The sequence below is a fragment of the Carcharhinus amblyrhynchos genome, chromosome 14 (genome assembly GCF_965287045.1).
Source record: "Carcharhinus amblyrhynchos chromosome 14, sCarAmb.v2.hapA, whole genome shotgun sequence".
Classification (NCBI taxonomy): domain Eukaryota; kingdom Metazoa; phylum Chordata; class Chondrichthyes; order Carcharhiniformes; family Carcharhinidae; genus Carcharhinus; species Carcharhinus amblyrhynchos.
This window is the reverse complement of record NC_137337.1, coordinates 50,334,447-50,359,418: the sequence shown is the minus strand read 5'-3', so window position 1 is coordinate 50,359,418 and position 24,972 is coordinate 50,334,447. Positions and strand designations below refer to the sequence as shown.

Genomic DNA, 24,972 nt, shown 5'->3' with positions numbered 1-24,972 from the left:
AAATAAAAAGTTAAGTCGTTTATCACCATCATATTTCACTATTGATGGTGTATTGTTCCTGTCACACTCCCATTGCCTCAACCCAAATAAATGTCTTTTGTTATACAAACCAAAGAAATAGGAGGAGGCAGCCAGTTGAACCTGTTCTGCCTTGAAATACAATCCTGGTTAAATCTGACCTTGGCCTCAACTCCTCCATGCTGCTTGTTCCCCTTAACCCGTTGGGTATCTACACTTCAAAAATAAAATCTGCATCTCAGCCTTGAATATAACCAAAGATTTAACCTCTTCCTCCTCCCATCCTAATCCAGGACCCCAAACAAGCCAAAAAACGCCAATTTCCATGTACTTTTCAATTTCGCATTCAATGCTCACCACGTAGTCTCCTCTACAGCATCTCTATTCAGTTTTGGAGGTATGATCCTGAGCTTCCAGTTACTTGTTATTTTAATTCTCCATCTTGCTCCCAATCTGTGTCAGTATTCCAGTAAAGCTCAAACAAAAGCTCGAGGTACAGCACCTTATTTTGACTCGGCACTCCAGGTCATTGTGAACTGTTTCCCCAATTTTGTGTGTTTCTTTACTCAATTCTTTTTTCACCCCGTTTCACACTTCAACATATCTCCTGTTTCTTTTAAGTTTGTGTAACAGCAAATGAAGTTACTGAGAAAATTCCCTAGTCGCCACACTCCGGTGCCTGTTTTGAGAGAGAATTTAGCATGTCTAATGCACTTAACGAGCATGTTTTTCAAACTGTGGGAGTAAACCAAAACAGCTGGAGGAAACCCACACAGACATGGGGAGAACGTGCAGACTCTGCACAGTGACCCAAGCTGGGAATTGAACATGGGTTCCTGCCACTGTGAGATGGCACTGCTAACCACTGTGCCACTGTATTTGCAATTCCCATTGTCCTTGCACCACGTATTGTTTGACCATTCTTTTCTGTCTTCCACCCCAAAGATCTACCGTTTTGAGATTCTTCCCACTGTCAACCTTTTAACTTGAAAACCTTTTTCCACTTCTGACAAAAAGTCAGAGACAATGACTTTGTGGTATCACGAGACTCAATCCAGAAGCCCAGGCTATTGCTATCATTCAAATCTCACATGGCAGCCTGATATGCTTTATCTTCAACTAATAAATGTGGAATTGAAAGCTAATCTCAGTTTTCAGTGAGTGCTGTTGAAAACCCATTTTAATCACTACAAGTCCTTTACGGAAGCAAATCTGCTAATCTGATCTGCAAGTGATTGCATATCAACTGTCATTTGAAAGCCAGTTTAATGGCGATTAGGAATGGGCAACATACGCAAGCCTTGCCAGTAATGCCCACATCCAATTGAAAGAATTAAAACATCAACTCTGTCTCACTCCCCATAAATGTTGTCACACCTGAGTACTTGTAGCATTGTGTTTTTGTATCATTTCTAATTGTTGCACTATTATCATTGTTCATTACAGAGCCACTGTACATCCCTGTCCTTTTTGCCGAACCTTCTGAAATGTCACGTACACCTGAAATGGCAAGTACCCCTGAATATTCAAATCCAAGCCCAGGTCATTATCTTGGAACCACGTCTTGTGAATGCTATTATAACAATTAGTCTCTATTTATCAAGCATTGCAATTATAGCAAGTCATTCAACTTCAGTAAATGGTGGAAGGTGCACAGATCTCATGCAGTGCTTCCTTAAATGCACTTGCAACAATAATGACAAGCTATTAGTCAGCAATTTCCCATCCCTAATCATTACTTAGGCTGAGATCATGGCCAGATTTAAATCAGGTATCTTAATCAAGACCTTTATGCCTAAATCCCATGCTAATCTTTAGTGTGGGATTAAAAAGAAACACTGCCTAATGTTGTAGGTAATTTTTTTTTAAAAAATCACTGCAACAATGGACTGTAAGAAGTATTAAACCAACAAATTCTTCATTATGCAAAAATGGGACTGAAGATAAATAACAACTATATACCCTCAATCTAATCAGAACATGAGCAATGAGACAAGCTTTTCAAAAAAACAGAATGAATACTTTAAGATAGAGATTGAGATCAAGGAGGATGACTAAAATTAAGCAAAACAAATCTGATACAAGAGAAAGAACAAACCAGCACAGGAACAGGTCCTTTGGGCTTCTAAGCCTACACCGATCATGTGTTCCTAACTGGGCCATCCATTTGTATTCCTCTATTCCCAAGTTTGAAATAAATGCAACTACATGCTAACAGGCTAACTGTTGAAAGCCAGCATGCCTTAGTAAAATGTAAATTATACCTGATTATCTTAGCCGAATTCTTTCATGAAGTAGCAGAGGGTTGACTGCGGTAGTGTAAGATTATGGGAACGCAAGAACTAGGAGTAGGCCACACAGCTGATGTGTTGCTTCAACTCCACTTAGCCCCCTATGCCCTACAACAGAATTCTCTGGTGGAAGCAGATGGTACTTCTGGCTGAAGACTGTTGGAACACTTCAGCTGAGATGTGCGAGACTCCCATATCATGGAGGATGGTGCATTTGTGGAGCCTTTTCCGCCAGTTAAAAGCATAACTGTCACGTGCTATTCACAGGACTACAGAGCTGAGAGCTGAACCATTTAGTTCTATCACTTGCTGCTTTTACCATTTGCATGCAACTAGTCCTGTGTTGTAGCTTCACCAGATTGACACCTCATTTTAAGTATAACTGGTGTTGCCCTGAAATGCTCTTTTGCACTCTCCAATGAGCCAGGGTTGATTCCTGATTTTTTCTTTTAAACACAAAAGTAGAGTGAGGGATATGCAAGGCTTTGCGGCTGTGTTGTTTGTGTATGTAATTCTGTTGCTGATGGCCCAGAGCACCACATGGGCTCCCAGTTTTGAGTTGCTGGTACTTTTCAAAAACTCTCTCATTTAGCAGCGCAGTAGTGCCACACAACATAATGCAGTGTATCCTCAAAGTGAAGGCAGGGTTACATCTCCACAAGGACTGTGTGATCACTCATGGACAGATGTATCTTGATAGATAGATTGGTGAGGACAAGGTCAAATAGGTTTTTCGCTCTTATTGGTTCCCTCACCACTTGTCACAGACACAGTCTAACAACTATGTTCTTTTGGATTCAGCCAGCTTGGTCAGTAACACCACCAAGCCACTCTGGCCACTAAAGTTCCCATCTTGGATACATTCTGCATCATTGCCACCTACAGTGCTTCCTTCAAGTGGTGATTTATCAGTTGAGGGGAGCAGTAGGAAGTAATCAGCAGCAGGTTTCCTTGCCGATGTTTGACACGACATTATGAAACTTCACGGGGTTCAGAGTTGAAGACGACCCCCCAGGGCAACTCTCACCTGAATGTAAGCCACTATGCCACCACCACGGATGGGTCTGTCCTGTTGGTCAGATAGGACATACCCAAGGACGATGATGACGACTCTCTCGATTATTTACATTTACATTATCACTATTGCATATTCTCCCCTGTATTTCTGAAAGACTTAAGTCTTGTAAAAAGTTTATAGCAAATTGGTAATGCAAAATTAATGAAAGTACAAGAAACATGCACCAAATAAGCAATCCCAGGAATGGATGGACAATTAGAAAGATCGGCAAGTTGCCCTCATTGGGTCAAAACAGGTGCTAGAAAGGATTTAGCGAAACAGATAACAGGCACATTTTTCCAGGATCACAATTGGAAATGAACAGCTAGACAGAAAAATGTTGAAAGGAAAATAAGTGGCCAACTACACATTGTGGGAACAATAAAAACAAAATACAGCTGATGCTGGAAAGCTGAAATAAAAAATGAAAACATGCAGAAAATTCTGAGCAGGTCAAGCACTGTCAATAGTGTTAACATTTCAAACTAATGATGTTTCATCTTTTTTATAGGGAATCTGTGGCATTCTGATGAAAGATCACCAACCCGAAGTGTCAACACGACTCGTCGCCACATGCTGCCTCACTGAGTATTTCTGATTTTGCTATGCATGATGGGATCTTGCCACATACCAATTATTTTTTCAACTGTTGGTCTAATTGATGTACTTCAAAACAACAAATTGTTCTTCAATTGTGTAAGGGTATTTGAGATGATGAGGCAAGATACAAAACAGACAATTGCCCCTTTTAAAGAAGCTCATTGGGAGGATTGAGGAAATGAGGTTTTGATTGCTCTGAAATATACAACATATTAAATGGTTTAGATTAAATTTACAATATTGAAAATAGAGAATCTTAAAAACTTTTCATTGTCCAAGAAAAAGCAATAGACCATTAGTGTGGCTGATCCAAAAACTTGAGTGCTTGAGCTCAAAAATGCCACCTTCAATTTCCAACCTTAGCGTTTGCCTCAAGCCTTCATGCCCAAGAGAAACCTCTGCCCCCTTAAAAAATGGAATAACTGCTTTATCCCTGCTCCCTCACTGAAGCTTATTTAGCCATTATTCTTCTTCACAGATTTTTATCTACTTCCCTATACCTTCCCATTGCTCTACATTTAAAAAAAGTACCTCCTTAATGCTGGCTTCCATCTCACTTGTCTTTTTTCCCCTCCCAAAAATGAAACATGTATGATTTCCTGCAGCAAAAAGAACTATGTGTACACTATGTTCAGTATAAGGGACAAAGTACCCAGCTGAATTAGTCCACCTACAAGTTTTTAAAATTGCAATTATAGTTTGAAAACTGAGAACATTCATGTGACTTCATCAAAAATGAAGAAATGAGCACAACAAGGCTCTGTGCCTGGATTCTAATTCTTTATATGTTCAGAACTCGAGCATGCACTTCCCCCCTGTCCTCACACCAATGTGCGCAATATTTCTTCAATTCTTCAGTATTAAGCAAAAACTTACATTGCATTTCTTTTTAAGTTTCTCTGTTCCTCTTCCTTTATTTGGTCATGCCTATCCCTGATTTTCTGTTCCTGCTCTTTCAATCGCTCTTCTTTTTTCTTGCGATACCTGTAATAAAACACTAAGTTCACTAAGGCTATGGGCGAAAAACAGTACCAGAAAATAATTTTAGAACTATCTTGCAGCAAACTGGTTGTAGATAAGCTATCTTTCTACATGGAGAAAATATATATTTTTCTCCTTGTTTTTCAATGGGCTGATACAAGTTTCAAGCTGGATTAAAAAAAAACACACGGTAGGGGAGTCAGAGTGGCACAGTGGCTTGCACTGCTGCCTCAGTATGAAGGACCAGGTTAAACTCTGGCTTGGGTCACTGACTGTGCTGAGTTTCTATGTTCTCCTCACACCTGCATGAGTTTCATCTGGGTGCTTTGGTTTTCTCCCACAGTCTAGAGGTGTAAGAGTTAAGTGGATTGGCCATGCTGAATTGCCCATGTACCCGAATATGCACTGGAGTGTGGCGACTAGGGGATCTTCACAGTAACTTTGTTGCAGCGTTAACGTAAGCCTACTTGTGACACTAATAGATAAACTCAAAACTTGAAGCTGCACCAGCAGGTGGAAACCAACCCTGACAGCAATGGTTTGAACCACTGCAAAATCAATTTCCACCATGGATTTGCAAAACGAATGCAAAATTTGCTAATAGAAGCCAATTGTAGAATGCCTCAGACTTGTTCTATTTTAGTTAAACTTGGATCGAAGTAAATTCAGTTATCTATTTATAAATATCTGAATCTTTGGCACAAGTGTAAAATTTAAGGTAAAAAATTTAACTGGAAACTCATTAACAGCTTCTTTAAAAAATACATATGTTACCAAGCATGATCCAATTAAGTTAACGAAACAAGATCACTGGAGATAATTTGGAGTGGAACAATAATTTTCTATGAAAATGCGATATAAAATTATGTCTGCTTCGGTAGAGAAACGTCTACGCAGATTTCATAGCAACTGTGCAAAATAGATGCAGCAAATAAGAATTGATTTGCTCAGCATGCTTCAGAGAGAAGGATTCAAGGCCAATTACAGATATTGTTAATGGGAAGTGATTTCTTTGTATCCTGGCGAACATTCCTCCTGCAACCAACACCACCCAGAATGGATTAACCAGTCAATCCTTTAATTTGTTGGGACTTCGTCAGCTTGCCAACATGAGAATATGCAGCATAGGTCATTAATTTACTCTATGCTAATTTGGAAACAGCCTGAAGCCATGAAAGTCACGATGTATATACAAACATTTTCATGCACATTAAATAACTTGCACACTTTGCAACATATCCAGCTTGTAACAATCTGCACTAGGTATTTTGTGTACTTAGCACATACCTTGCTGCTGCTTCTTCTCTTCCTCTACGGTGTTGTTCAGCTTTCAGTTCTCTAAATTCCTGCCTTGCCTGCTTTAGAATCTCTACATTATCTTCAATGAAATCCCTTGTGGAAACCAGAGTCAGCAGTTGTCCACACAAAGCATGCAGCACCTTCAGCTTCTCCGCTGACAAAAGAACAGCAAAGAAATAACATCACCTCAACATGCAGATATATTTGAAGTTTTGAGCTTAATGATTGACTTAACAGAATTTACGCCTTGCTTGCTGATGTCATAACTGATCTGGCGTACTAACATGCAAGAGAAACTTCAGGTCTCTTGTCTTGCACACTTCAGCTTCTTGGAAAATTAAGTGGCAACTTTTGATTTGAAGACATGGCTTTACTTTAAAAGTTCCCAATTATGAAATATTTAAACAATCGATCCATCTTAAGTACAGAATCAAAAACTAAATTAATCTTTTATATTAGCAACAAACAGATCAAGAAAACAGAACGTTTGCCCAACATTACCTGATGTCAAGTCGTACACTGGAGTATTTGTTAATTTCTTCAACAATGCTGGATTATTCAGCCTTAATTCAACACAAGCATTATCTGTGGCATCAAATCCACCTTGTTGCTGGTATCGATACTTTGCATTTGCTGGTGTCACATCTGCCCCTGCTGCCAGGATGTGAAGTCGGAGGATTTCAGATAGCGTGCAGCTATCAAGATCCAAATCACGCAACGTGCAGCCTTCAATAAAGTGGGAAAACATTCAAGGGATTAATAGCCTGATAAACTACAAGCTTTTCCACTGCAAATGCAATCTAGAATGAAAAATAAAAAATCACCTTGGTAGAGCTGGGGCCATGCAGCTGCAAAAGCTGCGACTGCAGACACTGCACTTTTAGTCGAATCTAGATCTTCATCCAAAGCGTCTGTTAAATCTGCAAACAGAATTCATATGCTTCATTGTGCCAGAGAGTCATTATTTGTTTTTTTGCTCATAATCAAAGGCAGGTTCAAGTGACCAACTTTTGAGCAATGACTAAAAATTGTGCAATTTCAAAATGTTACATCAAACGGGTGGCATAGTCACACTGTGGTTAGCGTAACTGTCTCAACACCAGGATCAGGGATCCCAGCAGCAGTGTCAGCACTACTGTCTCAGTACCAGGTATCTGGGTTCAATTCTGGCCTTGGGAGACTGTCAGTGTATGCACAATGTCCCCATCTGCAACGGTTTCCACTAGGTGCTCTGGTTTTCTCCCACTATCTTAACATGTGTGGGTTAGATGGCTAGGGTGGGGACTGGGCCCGGGTAAGCTGCTCTTTTTAAGAGTCAGTGCAGATTTGATGGGCTGAATGGCCTCCATCTGCACTGCAGAGATTCTATTCTCAGGTAGGTTTGATAAGCAAGCTGACTGCACCTCTACAGCATATCACTTTGTATTTCAAATCTGTGCTGTCTCTTCTCCAGCTTGTCTAACCACTATTTAAAAAGTTCAAATTTTTGGCTTTGTACACCTTTGTGGCTTCTATCAAGTGATTGGATTGAGAGTCAGATCTTTTAAAGTTGGAGGTTGAAAGATGATAAAAAATTTAAGACAAATCAAGAGCCTTGTTGCAAATTCAAATCAGCACAGCAAGTTTAAAGTTCCAACTATTTTTTGGCTCCATTAGATTTCTAAACTAAGCCAGCAATTACTTCAACTAAAACCATATTTTCAAACCAGTTATAAAGCTGCCTGAATATATAATAGTCTTCATAAAGTCTACAACACCAAATACAAATACACAAATTTCCTGTAAACTTGCATGTGAAAATCATACAATACAAGGGAAATTCAGGTGCAATTGATTTCTGGCTGGCTGCTTTTATGCTAGTCTCAACTTCCTCAATCGCGTGGGAATTCCATGATGCAAATTTGGGCACACTTAGTGAAATGAATTCATGCTTTTCTGTTCACCTCTCTTCCTCCACTGTCCAAGGGGCATCCCCCTGGCCCCAACTTCCTAGAGGTCACTATCAACGAAGTCAGGAACTTTAGCAAGCCCAAACGATTGAGTCCTGGGCTCACTAAAGAGATTCTAATCTGTATCTGCAATCAGCTTCACGCTGTTCCCCGGCATCAGTAAGATTAGGCAACAACACCTCCACAATCACCCTCAACACTGGTGCTCCCAAGGCAGTGTCCTCAACCCCTTATTATATACCTTTGACTATGGCCAAATTCCTCGCCAACTCAATTTTCAAGTTTGTTGATGACACCAATATTGAGAGTCAAATCTCAAACAATTGTGCCAGGAAAGAGCACGAATCTGGTGAACTGGTGTGACAACAATAATCTCTCCCTCATTTCAACAAAAGAGACAGTCATCGACTTCAGAAAGCATATCGGAGGGCATGCCCATCTACATCAATGGGGACAAAGTAGAAATGTCAAGAGCTTCAAGATTTTAGGTGTCCAGATCAACCTGTCTTGGTCCCTCCATGCGGACGCTATAGTTAAGGAAGTCCACCAACATCACTACTTTCTTCGGAGACTAAGGAAATTTGGCACGTCTGCTACAACTCACCGATTTCTACAGATACCATAGAAAGCACTCTTTCTTGTTGTATCACAGCTTGGTATGGCTCCTGCTCTGTCCAAGACTGCAAGAAACTACAAGGGGCCCTGATCAAAGCCCAGTCCATCAAGCAAACCAGTCTTCCATCCATTGATGGTCTACACTTCCCACTGCCTCAACAAAGCGGCCAGCATAATTAAGGGCCCCACACACCCCGGACAAACCCTTCCACCTCTTCTGTCAGAAAAAGATACAAAAGTCTGAGATCATGTACCAACTGACTCGAACAGCTTCTTCCCTGCTGCCAGGACTGACCTCGCATTAAGTTGAGCTTTCTCTACACCTCAGCTATGACTGTAACATTACATTCTATTATCTTAGCTTATTTGGATATGTTGCTGAGATCCAATTTGCTGTCATTCCAAAGACAGACAGGAAGATAAACAGTGTAGATGGAAGTGTGACATTACAGAAACATAACAGATGAAGTGAATAGGTAATTGAATTTCCATGTAACAATGTAAATTTATCTACTCTGGACCCAAAAAAGAATAGAACAGGGTACTTTCTAAATGCTCAAAGACTTGACATAAGAGGTCATACAAAGATATTTGGGAGCTATGTACGTAGACAAATAGTTTGCTGGATATTAAAGATAGAAGGATGGGAGGAGATGAGGGCCTAAGTGCGATTACTGTCACTAGAGAGGTAGTGCTTGATAGACTCATGGGACTGAAGGTAGACAAGTCCCTGGGACTGGATGGAATGCATCCCAGGGTTCTGAAAGAGATGGCAGAGGCTATAGTGGATGCCTCAGTTATTATTTATCAAAATTTGCTGGACTCCAGGGAAATGCCGGAAGATTGGAAAACGGCTAATGTTACGCCGCTGTTTAAAAAAGGTAGCAGACAAGAGGCAGGGAATTATAGACCGGTTAGTTTAACGTCTGTAGTTGGAAAAATGCTAGAATCCGTCAAAGAAGAAATAGCGAGGCACCCAGAAAAGAACGGTTTGATCAAACAGACGCAGCACGGATTCGTTAAGGGGAAGTTGTGTTTGACGAATTTATTGGATTTCTGTGAGGATGTGACCAGTGCAGTAGGCAGAGGGGAACCGGTGGATGTGGTGTTTTAGATTTCCAAAAGGCATTTGATAAGGTGCCTCACAAAAGGTTGCTGCAGAAGGTTAGAGTGCACGAAGTCGGGGGTAAGGAGCTCGTGTGGATCGAGGATTGGCTGTGTAATAGGAAGCAGAGTTGGAATCAATGGGTGCTATTCTGGTTGGCGGTTGGTGACTAGTGGAGTGCCGCAGGGATTGGTGCTGGGGCCTCAACTGTTTACCATTTACCTAAGTGATCTGGAGGAGGGGGCTGAGTGTAGGGTGACGAAATTTGCTGATGACACGAAGATGAGTGGAAAAGCAAATTGCATGGAGGGTGTGGAAAGTCTGCAGAGAGATCTGGATAGGCTGAGCCAGTGGGCGAGGACCTGGCAGATGGAGTATAATGTTAGCAAATGTGACGTTATCCACCTTGGTAGAAACAACAGGAGAAGGGATTATTTAAAAGGCGAAAAGCTGCAGCATGCTACGGTGCAGAGGGACCTGGGAGTCCTTGTGCACGAATCGCAAAAACCCAGTCTGCAGGTGCAACAGGTGATCAAGAAGGCAAATGGAATGTTGGCCTTTATAGCGAGGGGGTTAGAATATAAAAGCAGGGAGGTCTTGCTGCAACTGTACAGGGTACTGGTAAGGCCGCAGCTGGAGTACTGTGTGCAGTTTTGGTCGCCGCACTTGCAGAAGGATATATTGGCCTTGGAGGGAGTGCAGAGAAGGTTCACTGGGTTGATACCGGAGATGAGGGGGTTAGCCTATGAAGGGAGGCTAAATAGACTGGGTCTGTACTCTGAGTTTAGAAGAATGAGGGGGGATCTTATAGAGACGTATAAGATAATAAAGGGGATAGATAGGGTAGAGGTAGAGAGATTCTTCCCGCTTAGAAAGGATAGCAGGACTAAGGTGGGGGGGTGCAGTTTAGATCAGAGTTGAGGAGGAACTTCTCCACTCAAAGGGTGGTGAATCTCTGGAATTCTCTGCCCGTTGAAGTGGTGGAGGCTACCTCGCTGAATATATTTAAGTCAAGGGTAGATAGGTTTCCTAAAGACAGGGGAATTAAGGGTTATGGGGAGAAAGCGGGAAAGTGGAACTGATCCACTTCAGATCAGCCATGATCTTAATGAATGGCGGGGCAGGCTCAAAGGGCTAGATGGCCTACTCCTGCTCCTAACTCTTAAGTTCTTATTAAACTGTCATGAATAGATTATGGAAAATATCCCAAAATGCCAATAGCACGTTGGCAGGACTGGAGGACTAGATATTATACAGGAAAATAGAAGTCATGCTTCAAATACATAAAGCCTTGGTTAGACCATGTACTATGAGCACTTCTAGGCACCAGACACAAGGAAGAATATGCTGGCCTTGGAGGGAGTGCAGCATAGAACATAGAACATTACAGCGCAGAACAGGCCCTTCGGCCCACGATGTTGCGCCGACCAGTTACAAAAACAATGACCCACTAGCCTATACCAATCCCTTTTCGTCCATAAACCTATCCAGAGATCTCTTAAACACCCCCAAACTAGACGCATTTACAACTGCAGCAGGCAGGGCATTCCAATCCCTCACCACCCGCTGGGTAAAGAACCTACCCCTGACATCCGTCCTGTAGCTACCCCCCCTTAATTTAAAACCATGCCCCCTCGTGCTAGCTTTCTCCATCCGAGGAAAAAGGCTATCACTATCCACCCTATCTAAACCTCTAATCATCTTATATGCTTCAATAAGATCCCCTCTTAGCCGCCTTCTTTCCAACGAAAACAACCCTAAATCCCTCAGTCTCTCCTCATAGGACCTCCCCACCATACCAGGCAACATCCTAGTAAACCTCCTCTGCACCCTCTCCAACGCCTCCACATCCTTCTTGTAATGCGGGGACCAGAACTGCACACAGTACTCCAAGTGCGGCCGCACTAGAGTAGTGTACAGTTGCAACATTACACTGCGACTCCTAAATTCAATCCCCCTACCAATAAACGCCAAGACACCGTACGCCTTCTTAACAACCTTATCTACTTGATTCCCAACTTTCAGGGATCTATGTACACCCACACCTAGATCCCTCTGTTCATCCACACTATTCAAAGTCCTCCCGTTAGCCCTATACTCGACACATCTGTTGCTCCTACCAAAGTGAATTACCTCACACTTCTCCGCATTAAATTCCATCCGCCACCTCTCGGCCCAGCTCTGCAACCTATCTAAGTCTCCCTGCAGACTATGACACCCTTCCTCACAATCTACCACACCTCCAATTTTGGTGTCATCAGCAAATTTACTAATCCACCCAACTATACCCTCATCCAGATCATTAATAAAAATTACAAACAACAGTGGCCCCAAAACAGATCCCTGAGGCACACCACTCGTAACTGTACTCCATGATGAATATTTACCATCCACCACCACCCTCTGTCTCCTATCTGATAGCCAATTCCTGATCCAACTTCCTATATTACCCACAATCCCATACATCTGCATTTTCTGCAGAAGCCTACCATGGTGAACCTTATCGAACGCCTTACTAAAATCCATGTATACCACGTCAACTGCCTTGCCCCCATCCACCTCTTTGGTCACCTTCTCAAAAAACTCAATAAGGTTAGTAAGGCACGACCTACCCGCTACAAAACCATGCTGACTATTTCTAATCAATTCATTACACTCCAAATAACTATAAATCCTATCCCTAATAATTTTTTCTAAAAACTTGGGTACACAAAAACAGTAACCAGATCCCCAACTAAAAAGGAGGGATGACAGAGCTACGATTGTGTTCCCTGGAATCTAGATTGTTTATGGTGAATTAAACTTTGAGATATTAAGGGCAACAGATAGGATGGATAGAATCTGCACTCAGATCCCACCAAATCCATGGGATCCACAGCAGTATTATAGGAGAGTGTTTATTATTTCACAGCTGATGCGTAACACTCAGGCTTGATCTAGCCAATGATAGGGTCAATCGTGTGTACATCCCTATACTTTTCATTCAGTACACTCCAAAATAAATGAATAGAGTCGGTACCTTGCAATATCAAACAAGTAATTAAATGAATGCTTTTAAATATTTTTTTCTAAAGTGGATGGTTCTATTCACAATGAGTGGGAGGTAAGTGCATGGTGACAACTGCAGAATGAAAATTTTGATGTCCAAGACAGGCTGGCATTTTACCATGTTCTCATTACAGCAAATCAAGTTATGGTGGGATCCCAGTATAGTCTGCTTGTTCAAGAGTCTAGGACAGGAAGCATGCTCTATAAATTAGAGCTGGATCTTTCAGCAATTCAATCAGCAAATGCTTTTACTCGCAAATTACGGAAGATATTTGCGATTTACTTGCAAAAACAGCAACTGATGCTAGATCATTTGTTCATTTTAAAAGATGATTAGATCTTAACCAAGAACATGAGGCAAGTCAGGAAAGTTAGGTCACAGATCAACCACTGAATAGCAGGAAGGGATAAATAGGCTCCAGCTGTGCGATGTTCACACAAAGAGAGACTTGAAGGACTATGGTGCAATTTGACACACCTGGTTGTTATTTGCATTTCCCACCTGTTTTTACATTTTTTCACGTGCATTGAGATTCTCAAGAAATAGTGAAACTGGCAACTGGAAGCCTGATGTGAACAGGAAATTATGCTGACATTTACACTGCTTTATAAATAACTTTGCACCAGACACAGGACAATCTCTAACCTTTTGCATCAGCCTCTTTTAATTGTTCTTTGGCTACTTCCTCTTCTTCAGCATGTGCCTGAAATATCGCAGTTAGGAAAAAAAACAGCAATTCACAAAGTGGCCCTTCAGTGTCATTTCCAACAAGCGCTTCCTCAAGGCTTTCTGCAAATTAATCAGAAAAAAATTCATCTCTTAAATAAAATCTTTCAGCAATGTATCTTGCAACTGTATTCTATAAACTAGGCATTCTATAAACTAGGCACATATAGGTTACAATGATTTTAATGCAAATAAACTCAAATTAGACAAGCAATACTGAGTTGTAGCTGACTTTAAAGCACCACCACTCAGGAACAGTAGAGCTTGCAGTTATGTTTCTGATACATTATAAAGAATTTCTTTTGCATCAGAAATGTCTCCCTAAAAGTTGTTTTAGGTCTAACCTATTCATCCAAGGCAAATTATGGAACATTGTAGCTTGAAAAATTTCTTAGCACAGCTCAAGGGGACTACTGAGAAACAAAACAAAATGACATAGGGTTTCTAAAAGATATAATTGCAAGTAAAAGAAGAAACTTAAATAGACCTGTCATTATCAATACTTCAACTAGAGCTGAGCAAAGGCTGGACATGGATGAACAGCTCACCTCCTGACCTCTCAAAAGCCTATATATCAAGACTCAAGTTGTGTGTTGTATGATTGATGCAGCCCAATAAAGACATTCAACACAATCGGGACAGAGGCTTGCCTTATCATTGCACTCAACTCTATATTATGCCCTCTGCCACCAGCAAATTGTCGCTGCAGCAATTACAATCTAAAAGGATATACTGCAGCAGCTTGTGAACATTACTTCAGCATCTACATTCCCTACCAAGACAAAAGTTCTGAGAACAGTTACACACTACCTTGTGACACTAGGAAGTAACACACTACTCTGACTTGTATTACCATTTTAATTTTTGCTGGATTGACATTCTGAAATTCCAGCAGCAAGTGGATGCATCATTAAAAGAAATCCAGCAGTTCAATTCCCCAAAGCAACTCAGGCTAGGCAATGAATAGAGCTTTGCTGCTGTGACAGAGCCCAATTACAAATACAATTTTTTAGTCTTTCAACCAAAAATATTTCCCATTATTACACATTTTACTTGCACTACTACATATTTCATACAGACCTAAAGTCATGCCATCTGGAAACTCATCCTGAAGGTCAAACAGATCTCCAAACGCATGTAAGAACTCCAGAACCATTAATGCATCGCCAAAAAGCTCTGATGGTAACCTTGTCTTTACAGGTATTGGAATTGGAAGTTCCTATTGAGGCAAAAATGATATGCAGTGAACATTTTACAATTATTATTCACGTAGTGAGGAAACTGTTCAATGCAATTGTAACTCATTTGCTCGGAGGTAAACTGTCTTGTGACAAAAGAGCCATAGGAGTTTAAAAAAGGCAGGTTTTTAAACTTCATTTTCACTGGCCACGTTGATTGTCCCATCCCAGACAGTTGCTGAATGCCTGGGGCCAAGAACTGCAAAATGCCAGAACAGAATGGATGTAACATGTTCTATCACAAAAAATAGCTAACAAATGATGTTCTGGGGAAGAGTAAGCCATGGGATTGGCAATTATCTTCATCTCAGTTCCTTGAAGCTTGTATGAATACATACTGCTTCAAAACAATCCTTAAAATTTAACTTTTTCCAAAATTATGTTGTTTGAAAATTATTAAATTGAAAATTGTTTCAAGGAATTAAATAATGCTGAGCTGTCAGTAGCTCTAAACACAAGACTGACTAATTATTTAGTTTACATCAGGATAAAAAAGGAAGGAGCATGAAACAGAGGATGAAATGTAATTTTTTGAACTACAGCCAAAACACCAAAAATTCACAATATCAAGTACATTTTTATAGAAACTCGTTTGATGTATTACATAAAATTCACAAGTGGGAATGCTTGGTGATTATTGTCGAACATCAAGCATTCCTGAAATCTTGGATACTGAAGCAGTCCAGTCCAGTGCTTGCTTGCAGCGAGACCTGAACAATACTCAGACCTGGGTGATAAGTAACAAGTAACATTTGTCTCACACAAGTGTCAGGCAATGACTTAAGAATTTAACCATCCCCTTTCACATTCAATGACAAATATTGCTATTTGCTCATGATTAAAATCCCAGGAAGTTCTTGTTGACCAGAAATATATTAAGGCTACAGGAAAAGGATAGAAGCAGGGAATTTTGTTGAGATTTACCTCGCAACTACCCGAAGCCTGTCCAGCATCTACAAGACAAGTCAAGAATGTGATGGAATATTCTCCATTTGTCTGGATGCATGCAGTTCCAACAACACTCCAGCATTAAACACCATCCAGGTCAAAGCAGTCCACTTTATTAGCATTCAATCTACCATCTTAAACCATTGTGCTTTTCACTGCCAGCATACAGTGACAGCAAGGTGTACCATCTACAAGATGCACTGCACCACCTTGCCCAACCCTTTTCAACAAAAACCTTCCAAACCTGGGACCTCTACCTTCTAGAACAAGGGTAGCAGACACATAGCAACTTAAGTACCTGCACATCCCCCTTCAACCCCACCTACATCTTATGAACTGCAGTGACATGATACCCTTTCACACCAGTCCCTCTCAACTGCACACCCACATTGCCATACCAACTATAATTTTTATCCTGCTCACAATTCCATCACCTGGATACCAGTTTCCTTGCATCCTTGCATTCCTCCCCCCAGAAATACTACATGGCTAATTGTGAAGCAAGGGTAAAAACATCAGCAGTAGTAACGGAGGAAATTTGATGGTACTAGCTGAATACATTTATCTGATTGAGTAAAGTCGGGGGGGGGGGGGGGGGGGGGGCAGTAGTGCAGGCACAATCATTTCTGTATACATTAACACCACAAGAGAGAGAAAAATCAAGGTACAGGAAAAGCTCTCAAGTTAAAAAAAATTTAATGCACTCAATTTTCCATGAAATGGCTCACAGTGAGTCAGAATCCATGACTTGCATTAAAGCTGTGCATGTTGCAAGAGGCTGAAGCAAGCAATGCTACTTGTAATGTCTTAAAGAGATAACAGCTCCATCACGTGGAGGAACCAAGAACAGAAAATTGTGTCTACTGATTTCAAATGTACTGGGCATAACCAACACAAGGATGTTTTGAAAATCTCATGTCAATGGATATACAAAATCAAAACGACCTGAAAGTTTAAAATTGCGTAAATACCTTCAAGTCCTCACATTCCATATCTTCACGGGGCTTATTCCATTCTTTAAGATATTCGGCATATTTCTTCTTTTCTTCTCGTAGTTTTTCCCTTTCCTAGTTTGATTATTCCAATGAAAATATTATTTACATTAAGGATTTATAACCCATGGGTACAAAACCCATCTGCCTTCTGCAATATCATATACAAATGGAGCATCGTATTCACTTGTAAACAATTACTTCTGGCACACGCTATTTTGAAACAAATTAATTCTGGTGAACACAAAAATATAACCCGTACTTAATTTCCCTGTGAGCTTGACTAAACAAAAGACGATCATACCCACTCCCACTGCACATAAATCCAAATCAAGAAATTAACACTATTAAAATGAAAAACAAAGGTGTACAGCATTGCCCAAATGCAATCCACGCACGGCCAATTTCCAAAAACATTTCAAACTAAGCAAAATGTTTTTCTCTCCATGAAACTGCCATTTGCACCATTTCTGCAAGTTTTACTCTTTACCTTTTCTTTCTCTAACTTCAGACGTTCCTTTTCTTCTTTCCTTTTAATTTTCTCTTCTTCCAATATTTTCTTTAATTCTTCTTTTTTCTTTTCTTTGTCCTCTTTTTCTCTTTTTTTAGCTTCCAAAACCTCCTTTCTTTTCTTTAACTCATGCGCGAGCTCCTCTTCTTTCCTTCTTTTTGCTTCCAATAAAATATTAAAATCAGCTAACACAGTTGGAAGTGTCATTTTGAAAATATTAAAATGGAAAAGCACAACTTTGGCAAATCTTAGAAATGTATTCATTCCCCATTTCAAAACTGTAGTCATCAAGTCTTCATGAAGCCTTCCCATTCCTTCAACCTTCTATTTCATCCCCAATCTACCCTTTGCCTGAAAGTATTCAAATATAACACTGGCAACCAACTGCATACACAACACCTGTCTTTGAACCAGATCTGGGGCTCCACTGACCACAGACTGTCTGTCCTAGAAAATGGATATCCTATGCACGATCTCACGTATCGTCAGCCTTCAATCTCACGAAAGCCAAAAACGTTAAGCAGTTTATTTCCCTGCCCCAAATAGTTCACATTAGTGGCACTGTTGTGAGCAACGTAATTCTTGCATTAGTTTCTCTTTCTTTGCAACATTCCATCTATGACTCTACATAACAGTGATGGGCAACCTAGGCTAGTGAGTGGTCTGCATGAGTGGCCGTCCTTCAGCCCAGTGTGCCGCAAGGTTCAACTTGGGCTTGTTCACTCGTCGTGACTCCATGAATAAGTTTAAATACATTTAATACACAAATATTTGACCATGAGTTAAGTGAAGCCAAGCATACCTATTGCTTTCATTTCTTCCTTCTGTCTGCGCATCTTTTCAATTTCTCGTGTAGATTTGTTTCTATATTTTGACATATCCTCCCCATCAGTAGCATTATCCAACTGAAAAAAAGAGTTAATGTAGCTGATATTTAATTTGATTAAATCTCTCAACAGTTAGAGAAAATTATTTGCTCATTTTTTAAACACAGCAGGTACAAGTCTGTCGGTAGAATTTGCCCATGGACTGATATAGGGAAAGGAGAACATGCTGAGTACATCTCCAGATTCATCTTTTGTACGTTAACCAATTCATGCTCATCCCCAAACAAATGTTTTTCAGCAGGAACTATCAAGGTACTTTTAATTCTTTAATGGGATGTGGATGTTGCTGGCCAGGCCAGCATTCACTGTCCATCCCGAAAGAAACTCCAAATCACAGGAAATTGATGAGGGGCGGGGGCGAGGGCGAAAAAAAGTCTGAGGAAGCAGCAATCAGAACATATGCCAAACTGTAAAGCTCTGGCCATGTCACTACACTCAATCTAACCAGACACACCAAACTGGTCAGAAATTGCCTTACAGACTTCACTAATTTACAGGGCAAAAGCAAAGGATTTCTGAGTCAACATGAATGTTAACTTAGGTGAACTTGCACATGATTCATGTATGTTTTGTACCATAAAAGGAGTTACTGTGGTTGCTTGATAGCACTGTATTGGAGCATTGCTGTTTAAAAAAAATACTTGAAGCTTTCTGTCTTCCACTCATCACATCAGAATTGCAAGAATACCAAATTTCAAAAAGGAAGGAATTGATCAAAGCACTGCCAAGGGGAATGCACCAGCAAGCAGCTGTTCCCCAGACTTTTGTTCAATTGAAAAGGGCGTAAAGGGCAGGGCCTTTTTTGAATGCGTGCTTGGCAGAATTCTTTTTGGCTTGACAGCACCACTATTCCTACTGCTGCATAGTAGCAGCACAAAACAGCAAGCTTCACAAGGTATTCAGATGTTTGAGACACTTTACCCTTCCAGGATAGTCAACTGGGTTTGTTGTCTACTAAAACTTTAAAGGAGAGTTTCAGCTTGGGATGGCACCCATCAATATATAACAGAATTCTTAAAGCAACTGCAGATTCAAATATAGCAAATGTGCGTCTACATGTCAGAAATATCCAAGGGGCAAGAGATTTGGAATCATTCCATCGAAATATATTTCTCAGTGCGACGTTGGACCTAGAAAGGATCCATGCCAACACCAGCTATTTGGGCATGGTATGCTGGTAAAATTGACTTCAGATGCACGAGTTGCCAGGTTCACAAGTTCAATGAATAAGGACTGGAACAATTGCAGTGTGTCGAGATTAACATGATAGTTACATAGCAGAAATGTCTATGGCTTCCATGTGTGGCACATTAGTGAAGAGTCTAGCAATGGCAAACCAGCACATGGGCACATCATTGCTGTTGATTTGCAAGTCTTGCATAGCTTCATGAATAAGGAATCTTTCACTGTGTGGAAAACTTGCTCAGAACTGGTTGTAGCAACTTGGTCAACCATTTGACCAATTCATATTGTGCAGAACCAGTCGTAGATAAAATAGGGCAAAGGGACCTTAGTCATATGCACCCAGAGATTATATGGACACAGTCTGAAGCAAATCTCATCACATACATCACAAAACAGTTACTCTTGTACAACTAAAGTATTTTTCTAACTTGCTTTCGAGTAGGGATATGTGGTCCTATGTTCCAATGGATATGAATTCGAATTCATCATTATGAATGATGTGCATTTCATCAAAGCGTTGTACTTGTTAAAGGTGATTACTCTCGTCCATTTGTATGCCCAATAACTGGTGTTACCATGGGGATCTCCTCGAGGCTCAGCTCTCACTACCACTTTCATCTTACATGGGAAACAAGTCTTATATTGACTAACTCCTAACATCCTATTCCTTACATATGCCCAATATTTGATGAGAATTTGCTACATTTGAATGTGCAGCTGCATGAAAGAACTCCATTTGACACTTATGGCGAGACATGACATGACTGTTAGTACTTTGAGTCCATTGTGTTATTCTGTGAAGCAGGCTTGTGGATCTGTGTGCATGTGAAAACAAGTTAATTAAACTGAAGGGTGTGCATCTGAGATTTAGGACATCAGAGGAGTGTCAGTGTTAAAGGTATGCATTTGAAATAGGTATGGCAAAGTGAGTTGCCTCTAAACGAATAAGTAATGGGTAGAAATTTACATTAGGAAATCAAGAGTTTGGAATGTTTTCTGCAGTCTTTTATGGTTTGCAAATGCTTCATGATAAAGCAAGGAAAAGGCTATTAAATTTTACTTCACCTGAAAGTGGGGGCAAGAGGGAGAACATGAAATATATTTATGTTTTGGGAAAGTTGGTTTCAAAAAAGTGCTAAGGACAATGGGATCAATGATAAAAAGGTAAAAATATCAAGCAAAGATGTTAAAAGCTTAGTGAGGGTGGCTATGAGACACCTGCTGGGGTGCTGCTAAGTCAGGAAGATTTTTTTTTAAAAAGCAAGCAGAATCTTGTTTTTAAGTTTCTTGAATTTCCACAGCAGATTTGATTTTCACATGTATTAACAGTGAAAAGTATTGTTTTGTCCGCGCTATATGAACAAAGCATACTGTCCATAGGGGAGGAAACGAGAGAGTGCAGAATGTAGTGTTACGATCATAGCTAGGGTGTAGAGGAAGATCAACTTAATGTAGATCCATTCCAAAATCTGACAGCAACAGGGAAGCTGTTCTTGAGTCGGCTGGTACGTGACCTCAGACTTGTGCAACTTTTTCCTGACTGAAGGTGGAGGAAGATACAATGTCCCGCTTGTGTGGGGTCCTCAGTTATGCTGGCTGCTTTGTCGAGGCAGCAGGAAGTGTAGACAGAGTCAATGGATGGGATGCTGGTTTGTGATGGGATTGCTACATTCACAATCTTTTGTAGTTGCTTGCAGTCTTGGACAGAGCAGGAGCCATACCAAGCTGTGATACAACCAGAAAGAATGCTTTCTATAGGGCATCCGTAACAGTTGGAGAGTGTCATAGCGCAATTTCCTCAGTCTGAGAAAGTAAAGGTGTTAGGTGTCGGCATGGGGGGGTGCGCAGGGCAGGTTGGAGATTTGGACACCTAAAAACTTGAAGTTCTTAACCTTTCTACTTCATCCCCATTGACGTAGATGCTTCCTGAAGTCGATGACAATCTCCTTTGTTTGTTGACAGTGAGGGAGAGATCGTCACCTCACCAGTTCACCAGGTTCTCTATCTCATTCCTATATGCTGTCTTGTCATTGTTCGAGACCCAACCCACTATGGTGGTGTCATCAGAAACTTGACAGTTGATTTGGTGGGGAATTTGGCCACACAGTCATAGGTGCATAAGGACCCTGCACATTCTCCTCGTGTCTGTGTGGGTTTCCTCCAGGTGCTCTGGTATTGTCCTACAGTCCAAAGATGTGCAGGTTAGGTTGAATGGCTGTGCTAAAATTGCCCCTTAGTGTCCTGAGATGCATAGGTTAGAGGGATTAGTGGGTAAAATATGTAGGGATATGGGGATAGCCTTGGGTGGGATTGTGGTTGGTGCAGACTCAGTGGGCTGAACAGCCTCTTTCTATACTGTCAGGTTTCTGTGATTCTATGATGTAGTATAGCAGGGAGCTGGAAAAACAACCTTGTGGGGCACCAGTGTTGGGGCCGGGTGGTGGTGGTGGCAGAGAGAGAAATACTGGAATATACCTTTCTGACAGTAGCAGCTCGTGTTACTGCAATGTTGCTCAGAGGACACTTATCTTTGTGCCTAATCATGCAAGTTTGTTTTCATGTTCTGCAAAGCAAACTGTAAGTGCAATCTTGGGTGCTCAAATTTTTGTGTCAGTTGACTTGCCTGGTTTGAATTTAAACAAGCAGCTTAGTGGACAATTGTTCCCAGGTGCACTCCCCATAGCAACATCTCTATCATAGTCCATATATCAACCAATCAGCACACCCTTCTCATGCAATATTCATTGCTGTTACCTTCAAAATTTGGGATTGCCCTAATGAACATAAAAAACATTGACAGCATGTGTCTTCCAACCCCCCCCCCAAAAGCAACACTCGGATGTTCTAACAGTCGACCCAACACTAGTCTAGCGCTTAGAATTCAATAGAAGTTAATTGCTAACAAATTTACAAAACTCAATTAACTTTGAACTGAATGTATTATAAAATTAGGTATTCCAAATGTATTTTGTACATTCTGATGTGATTTACAATGTGAACAGTGGAAATCGAGATAACTTTGTTACCCAAATCATCTCACGTGATTCCTGTTTAATCAGATGGAATACAATATTCTCAGGTCCTAAAAAAGGAAGACTAGCATTTATAGAGCATCTTTCACTGCCACCAGATATCACAAAACTCCTTTAGAGTCAATGAAACACTTTTCAAGTGTAGTAACTACCAACGTAAAAATGCAACAGCTAATTCCCACAAACAGCATCATGATAATAAACAAATAATCGGTTTTTGTCTTAATGACTAAGGGGTAAATATTGGTCAGGAGGTATGGGGAGGTGGGGGGAGGAGGAGGAAAATAGGGAGCGGATAACCTGTTATCACCATCCAACAGAAGTTATCTTGGGGTCTTTAAATTCACTTGAGCAGACAGAGAACCTTGGTTTTTCAAGTCTCATCCAACAGATGGGCACTTGTAATATAGCAGCCTTTCCTCGAAAGTGCATCAAGTGTTAACCTTGATTTGTGCTCAAGGCTGGAATGGGACATGGACCTGGAATCTTGTAACTCAAGCAACGATGCTATCAACTGAGCCACTGATTGAAACATGTAGAAATCAAGGTATTACAGATGTTTGCAAAGAGATAAGTTTCGACTTACATTTGCGAATGAAGAACGGTTCTTCTGAGTCCTTCCCCGACTTTTGTTAGTAGGACTGAAAATAAATGTTGATGGCTCATCCGGGAACAAATGGGAAAAGTTCTGTTCTGAAAGCTTGTATTTATCAACTGTTGTTGACTGAATAAAACAAAATAATCTAAGTACAATATTGGCAGTGTTAATAATATAATTCACTGTCAATAAAGCTCAAACATCCAGTGGTTTTAACAAGTGTCACATAGGAGACTGAGAAGGTTCTTGGTATCAAGGGTAAAACAATAACTACTTACTTTTTATATAGAACAGAAAAATGTCCTAAAAACTCTTCAGAGGAACAAAAAATCTGATGACATGAGATATTGGGGCAGATGACCAAAGTTTGGTCAGAAGTAGGTTTTCAGAAGCAACTTGAAGGAGCAAAGAAAACACAAGTGGAGTGTTTTCAGGAGGAGCATTCCAGAGCTTGGAAGCTGATAGCATAATTAATAAAAATCTGGGGCATATTAGAGGACAGAAAGAGGAGCACAGATCTTTTAAGTTGCATGATTGTTTAATGGTTGCATTACTAAATTAGTAAACCAGAGACCTGAACTGAAGATCCTAGTCCCAACATAGCAGTTGGAGAATTTGAATTATCAATTAAACAGACAGAACAAGAGCGTCAGTAATGGTAACCATGACACTCATCCAATTCACTAATATCCAGTGAAGGGAATCTGCCATCCTTACTTATTCTGAATGTGAATCCAGACCTACAGCAATGAATTTTTTTTTAAACCACCCTCTGAAATGGCCTAGCAAATCATAAATAATGCAACCAGACAGGCCACGAGGCAATGACTCAATCATCTGGAACAACAAAGGCTGACCCACTCCAGTAAAATTCTCCACTAGTAGATTTAAGCAACTTAAAACTGAGCAGCTGTGTGGCACATGAACCATCAGCAAAATGTTATTCCATCACAATCTAATTGTATGTCCAGCATTTCCCACACTATCACCACTATGAAACCAGGGCACCATCTCTGGTTTACTGGAGAATATAAAACAGTATGGCAAGAGCAGCAGCAGGTGTACCTAAAATTCAGATGTCAACCTGATGAAGTTACAAGATTATAGCATGCAAGTCAGAATGAAATGATCCTATAAGCAATGGAACTCCGCAATTCTGCCATATCCATTGTGAATGATGGTAGACAATTAAACAACCAGCAAGAAGTGGTGGCTTCATAAACATAGCCATCCTCAAGTACAAGTCTTGTAAAGTTGAAGTGCATCTTATCTACTCCCCAGGCAGAAAGGAATGGATAACAACCAGGTAGAGCAAGAGGCAGTGCAGGAATCTCATGTCGCTAATCCCCTGCAAAACAGATATACTGTGTTGGATACTGTTGATGGGAATGGCTTCAGCCTATGTACCAACTGCCAAATTCATTGCACTACGGTTCAGAAGAGTAAGAACCGCAAATGAAATAGTTACAGGGGATGCATGTAAAGGGAACTTGTAGGCATTTCTGACACCATAAGCAAGTCTCCAGGATGGAATGTTGCCTCCCTGGTGGTCGATCAGGGAGTGGTTGCAGATCCTAAAAGCAGAATATTGGGAACTGAAAAGTAGATTAAAAAAATGTGAACTCAGGATTACTACTCGTGCCATGTGCTAGTCAGAATAGAAATAGCAGGATATATTGGATTGCATGGCTGTGAGGTGAAGGGTTTCAGATTCCTGGGATATTAGGTCTGGTTCTTCAGTACGCCAGGAATTATACTTCTGGGAATATACGTGGATAACGGCTACTGTCGTTGCACAAACAGGACCCTTATCCTAAACAGTACAGACCAGGGATGAGCTGGTTTGGAGAAGACATGCAGACCAGTTGGTCACAGTGCTGCATCAAAGGTG

At 40.7% G+C, this 24,972-nt stretch overlaps 1 protein-coding gene across 1 annotated transcript in view; it reads right to left on the bottom strand.

Annotated features, from left to right (window-relative positions):
- The window catches only part of baz1a (bromodomain adjacent to zinc finger domain, 1A), a 78,985-nt gene that overhangs the window by 37,614 nt on the left and 16,399 nt on the right, over nucleotides 1-24,972 (bottom strand). The window contains exons 7-16 of the mRNA XM_080202848.1: nucleotides 23,070-23,207; nucleotides 18,182-18,284; nucleotides 17,359-17,540; nucleotides 16,848-16,943; nucleotides 14,771-14,909; nucleotides 13,610-13,753; nucleotides 7,071-7,166; nucleotides 6,748-6,972; nucleotides 6,235-6,400; nucleotides 4,843-4,950 (exon numbers count right to left, since the gene is read on the bottom strand). Coding sequence (XP_080058974.1) covers nucleotides 4,843-4,950; nucleotides 6,235-6,400; nucleotides 6,748-6,972; nucleotides 7,071-7,166; nucleotides 13,610-13,753; nucleotides 14,771-14,909; nucleotides 16,848-16,943; nucleotides 17,359-17,540; nucleotides 18,182-18,284; nucleotides 23,070-23,207 — 1,397 coding nt within the window. The remainder of the gene's footprint in view (nucleotides 1-4,842; nucleotides 4,951-6,234; nucleotides 6,401-6,747; nucleotides 6,973-7,070; nucleotides 7,167-13,609; nucleotides 13,754-14,770; nucleotides 14,910-16,847; nucleotides 16,944-17,358; nucleotides 17,541-18,181; nucleotides 18,285-23,069; nucleotides 23,208-24,972) is intronic.